Source organism: Diachasma alloeum, unplaced genomic scaffold, assembly GCF_001412515.2.
Source record: "Diachasma alloeum isolate Michigan unplaced genomic scaffold, Dall2.0 Dall_scaffold_13366, whole genome shotgun sequence".
In the NCBI taxonomy this organism is placed as follows: Eukaryota; Metazoa; Arthropoda; class Insecta; order Hymenoptera; family Braconidae; genus Diachasma; species Diachasma alloeum.
In genome coordinates, this window is record NW_021682699.1 from 1 (window position 1) to 5,831 (window position 5,831).

At 36.6% G+C, this 5,831-nt stretch overlaps 1 protein-coding gene across 1 annotated transcript; it reads right to left on the reverse strand.

The window, feature by feature from the left end:
- Window positions 1–326: 326 nt before the first annotated feature.
- Window positions 327–5,491, reverse strand: LOC107047008. Its single transcript, XM_015269735.2, has 6 exons — window positions 4,958–5,491; window positions 3,484–3,638; window positions 2,169–2,565; window positions 1,669–2,096; window positions 1,119–1,245; window positions 327–801 (listed from the first exon to the last, which is right to left on the reverse strand). The coding sequence occupies exons 1-6, from the start codon at window positions 5,105–5,107 to the stop codon at window positions 595–597; spliced, it is 1,464 nt and encodes a 487-aa protein (XP_015125221.1). The 5' UTR covers window positions 5,108–5,491; the 3' UTR covers window positions 327–594.
- Between the last annotated feature and the right edge of the window lie 340 nt (window positions 5,492–5,831).

A 5,831-nucleotide genomic window follows, 5' to 3' on the forward strand; every position in this document is an offset into this window, starting at 1 on the left:
ATGCTCCCCAGCAGTCTGAAACTTTGCACACGCCTTTTCCATCATTTAAGGAATACGTAAAAAAAAGAAAAAAATGGCTGCTTTTTTTCCAACCCTTCGGGCTCGCCCGATTATCTTTAACCGTTTGACCACTTCGCTACTGAATTCACTTGGGGCAAACAAATAGTGAATAATATGAATACTAAAATTCCGTAAAATACCAGTATCTACTGCCCGAATTGACTGTTTTCTGATTGGACATTCGTACACTTCGATCTGAGAAATCGTCTAACTATGGACAAATTTCAAAAACACTCATCTCAGAACCGCCATCTTTATGAAGAATACATAAATCGAATGCCAAAAACGTTTACGTATTATACCGGCCCAACCCTGGTTTTCAGACTGCAATTTTGCGTTCAATATTTATTTATACCAATCATTACAAAAAATTCTATAATTTGAACGGAAATATAACAGTGGAATAATGAGCATGATGTGATCGTCCCATAAATGAAGTATGATTGTCCCATAGTGATGAAATGTTATACGTTCTCCGTTTACACAAAAAATGATATGAAAGTAAAAAAAAAGACCATGAACATATTCATATATTCAAGGGGACAGATAAGAGCTGTCGCTAGCATTCCCATTTTCCCCTGTCTTGAAGTAACCAATGATATTTTTGAGTTTTTTCTTCTCCTTTCTAGCGAGTGCAGCGATGACGTTTGGGTCTGTCGTATATTTGTGATAATTCGGAAGGAGAATTTTGTTGAAGTGCTGCTGTAGACCACTGGCGTTACGCGGTGGATTTTGGAAATCCTGAAATAATAATAAATTCACAATAATGCATATGAATGATTTGGTAATTTTTTATTTCATAATTTAAGTGAAATTGTGTCTAAATATAAGGTAAAACCTTTTCAATCATTTTTTTCATTTACAGAATTATTCTAGAGTGATTCGTTGTAAATGCATTGATCGTAAAACTTCAATTAATTTCATAATTTTTTTTAATGTTTGAAATATCCATCTTCACCAGTACCCACGACTGTGGCTATATTCAAATATTTAATAAAAGTTGAGAATAGGGAATAAAAAAAAACGCTGTGCATTAACATTTTGGGGTTAAAACGTACCTCCGATGCTGCTATCTTCTCCCAAACGTAACCACAACCAGTGTCAGAAAGCAGATTATGATCAGCAAGGTATTGCAAGATTCTCTTATTCTCCTCGTAAGAATAAAAAAATCTCGGTTTTGAAGGCCTAAGGTAGAACAAATGGGAATATTATTGAGAATATATTCATCAAAAAGAAAATTTTTAGCTGAAATCACGAAGAAAATCCTACATTTAACTACACGAAACACTCAGATTTACTCTCTAGATTCCTATGAAATTTGGAATCCCAATTAGTTTTTATTTCAAATTCTTGTTCTTCTTATTTTCCCTCATTCTGGAATGAATGACAAATCACAAATACTGAAAATTGAAAAAATGTTCACTCCATTGTTCATTGTTCAAGAAAATAGATGCATTATGTCCAAACTGAGAGAAATAATATTTCAAAAATATCAAGACACCATTTTCCTGTTTCTCAATTTTCTGTACTTCCCTTCAAACTTTAAATGTGGCCATTTTATTCCCGATACCCCTAATGCATTTAGTATTACGAATGAAATTCTCTTACTTTTTCATCTTATCAGGTTTTTCCTCCCTTGGTGAATGTGCCTTCTCCTTTGGAGGATTCGTCTCCCCAATAGGATCAGATTCATTGTGCGTTTCAGATTCACAGTTTACCTCTTCGTCACTGAAATCGGTATCCAAAAGAACCTCTACGATGGGTTTTTCCCCTCCTTCATTCGTCGAGTCATCGATCATTTCTGGAGATGTAGAACCCCCAGATTTACCAAGAGAATTGAAACCATTCGGAGGACCTTCAATTACTTCGAACGATCGGTGGCCCTCCACCTCCTGCTCAAATGAAGAATGACTGCTGTCGATACAGGACTTCTTCTTCTTCCTCTTCCTTTTCTCTTGGTTTTCCCCTAAAGCATTCCCTGGGCCAGTGGAATAAGCTCGTTTCTTTTTTTCTTGCTTCTTAATCTTCTTCTTCTCCTGGAGAATCCAAGATTTTCAGAACTTACGAAAAAACAAACTTGATATCTTTAATAGTAACTGAACCTTTACCTTGTTCTCTTTGGACAACTCCTCAGGAGCTGTTCCTTGTGACCCACCCATTGATTTATCCCCTTCAGTTCGATTCATTTTACGGACATTAGGTGATACATTCTCCTCGATATCAGAGGGCTCAGACTGCTCAAGACTGGGGGCACTCGCACTCAAATGTTTAGTATACGATTTTTGCTCTGACAAAGTGCTTGTGCAATTGTCGTGGTATATGCTCGTGGAGGATTTTGGTGGAGAAGTTGTTATTGAGTTGAACTTCTTCTGCTCAAAGACTTCAGTCTTTGGTGAAGAAGTTGTTAGTGAGTTTAACTTCTTCTTTTCAAAGACTGCAGTCTTTTCCTGTGCGAATGATGGGGGAGTGATCGCTTTGGATGTATCGTGCGCTTGTTTTGGCAATCTATAAGAATAATGAAAATTTCAGAGATGGAGGATGTGTGATGATTAGCGCTGTGCAGAATTACGTCATATGACCGTCATATAGCAGGTGTAAATATGAAAATTTTGTCCATTATACAGAGAAAATTATGATGGCATTACTATATGACTGTCATATTTCAAGTAAAAGATGGCCTACTACGAAATTTGTGGAGGCCTACTGTATCACTGACACGGTTGGGTATGCTTGACACCTCAGGTATCTCTTCTAAATTTAAAGTAGTATAACCATAACTTGAATTTTGAAAATTAAAATTTGAGATAAATTGTAAACGAAAATTAATATGAATAAAAGAATTCTGGTTGTGTTTGTGCTGAATCGGCAGTCTAGTATCATTGATAATAATTAATCTAGGAGTACTAAAATAACAGTCTTATGAGAAAATAAACCTTTTTTAGTTTGTCTTGAACGGATTGATCATTTACAAGTTTAAATTCTACAATGTTGAATTTAAATTCCACAAAATGTAATTCGATTCTTATATTACAACTTAATGGAATTCAATACGTATATCGTACATTAAGAATCTGGAAATTAGAATTTCTATAGACAAGGTTTTGATGAAAGACATCATATGTGTCAAAAAAATGAATAGATTCCATTGAATGTAACAGGTGATTTTGTAAAAAAAATGCTATATTGATGTTCGGGGCCATTCAAGAATTACGTTGGTAGGTTTTCCAGCAATGCTGGCCTGTCCTTATCTCAGCATTTTCTTGCACTGACTTACAAACCGCAGTCAGAATTCTTTCACCCATCTGTGCTAACGCAATATTTGAATGAAAGAATTAAAGTATGTCTTTGTGTCACATGACCTAATTATTAAAATTATGATCTCATTCAAACCTCTAGTGATGACGGGAATTCTTCAAAACTTACAAATATTTGCCAATGTCCTGCAGTTTGCTCTCTCTTATGCTATCATATAACCAGTTAACGTGAAATCGTGGGGAGTTTTTGATATCTGAAGGTTGCTCTGGCTTCGAAAGGATGATAGTTTCGTCGTCCGGCGACATCACGATTCCTCCATGGTTCTGTACAGAAGTTTTAGAATGACGACGTCATGAAATCAATCAAGAGGACTAACATGGTACGATAATGATTCTTGCATTCAAAACTCCCGCTCAAAACAATGAGAACTATCCGGAGTCTTCTTTTGCTACTCACTTTGATATTTTCTCATTGAGAAAGTTCAATGTTTCGTAGAATTTACAAAATTATCGAAAGACTTTGGGGTAAAAAACCAAGCCGCAAACTTGCGAAATGCGTCTGCAAGTATGACAGCCTGACTAATATGCAAGATACTGCAATTAGTCTGCAAGACTTTTCGGTATCTTGCAGACACAACATAACTTTTATAGTCCGTTTCACAGACTGAGTGACAGAAATTAACTATGGGGGACCTTCTCTACACAGATAACTTTTTTCGCCCCGCTTGAAAGATTCTTCAGACAAAAGTGAATAATTTGCAAAATAATTCCATCAAATTTGGTGCAATCAATTGTTCATTCCACAAATTTTCATTGATCGCTAATTGTGACTACTAAATGAGATATTCTGGAAACTCTTTACTGCTGTCAGTAGAATGATCCAATCGACCACAATCGTTGGGAGGTTTGTGCCAAGAGTTTTCTGCAAGAGTCAAATTTGGATGTCGAGCATGAGAGTCAAGTGTGAGCGTTCAGCGTAGGAGTCAGGCATAAGGCTCAAGCACAAGATAAAGCATAAGGGTCTAGCAGGAGATTCAAGCCAAAGGGCCAGTTTTTTGGTTAAGTTAACCACGGTTAAAAGCCCTCCCACTACCGAGTTCAACCAATCAGAGATCTTAACCTTCACTTTAATCGAGGTTTTAACGCTGGTTAAGTTAACCAAATACTGGCCCTAAGGAGATTGGTCCATCGGAGAAGAATCAATGAAGCTAAAACTGATTGAATATTTGCCAGCGGAAGATTCAATTTACGAAACTTTTAAGGGTGTGAAAGCCAAAAAATCATATGTACAATTTTTTTGATGCGAAAGAGTTTGTACATGACTTCAAAATATTTGTATACCCCTAGACTCGCCTAAATGGAATTTTCCATTGGCGAATCTTTCGCTAGTTTCAGCTTCATGAAGAATCAAACGAATTCTGACCATTCCTCGTTCAGATCTTCTTCATTTGGCCATTCTCCATCAATTCTCATTTGATTCTTCCTCATCCAAAATCGTTGGGTGATACGTACCACGTAGGGAGGGGGGAGAGGTACCAGAATTCTGTTTCTTACATGCAGAGAGATTTTAAACAGCCCAAAACACATTTATGTAATATACATAGACAGCCTCGTATACAAAATATAACAATAAAAGAACTTACACTGATAAGATTTGTCAACTTGAGGAATTCATGGGGGGCGAAGCCATCGAGGTAGAATTTACCTTGACGTCCTTCCATATTTAATAATTTCTGACTTTGAGAGCCAATAATGTCCATTTTGACCAGTCTCACTTCACAAATCTTGAACATGACGACTATTGAGTTTGTTTTGAGACACAAATTACAGATAGACTCTTTCAAAGACGAGGTCTATTCTATTTGGGCTCTTTGTTGTGTAACACAATCTGTGTTCTTCTCAACTGTTTGGAATGTGCGGGAAACACAATTGATGCTTGTTATATTAACAAAGCCAAAATAAGAGTTCTGAGGAGTAAATTTTTGAGCCCAGTTGATTGAACTATGACTAAACAACTGTTTTCAATTGTCAGAATCTGCTATCTATCACGGGGAATGTACTAATATCGATTACTGTATTTCGTCACATGTGATTGCTATTTATCAAACTATAGCATAATGAAATTCTTCAAAATTAAAGGCGTATCTAGATAAATCACAATAGACAGACTGCTTGAAGGTTATGTTGGTGAATTTGCATTGCGCCGGTCAGACATGCGCACACAATTCTGACCGAAACATTCATTTGTTTTTAGGTGAGGGGGACGGAATTGTCATGTATTTTTTCTTGGTTTTCAGTAAAAACTCCACGGCGAACACAGCCACAAGACATTTTAGTCAGTACCATAAAAATAGAAGAAGAATCTCCAAGATAGAATATTACCACTTGGAATATTCTGCAAGAAGGAATACCGGGATTCTCCAAGAAAGGGCTCGAGGTCAGATGTCCCGAGTTCTCCAAGCAAACAAGGGCTTGAGGCCATATTGGGGGAGCATCCTTTGTACTTTTATCCTTATT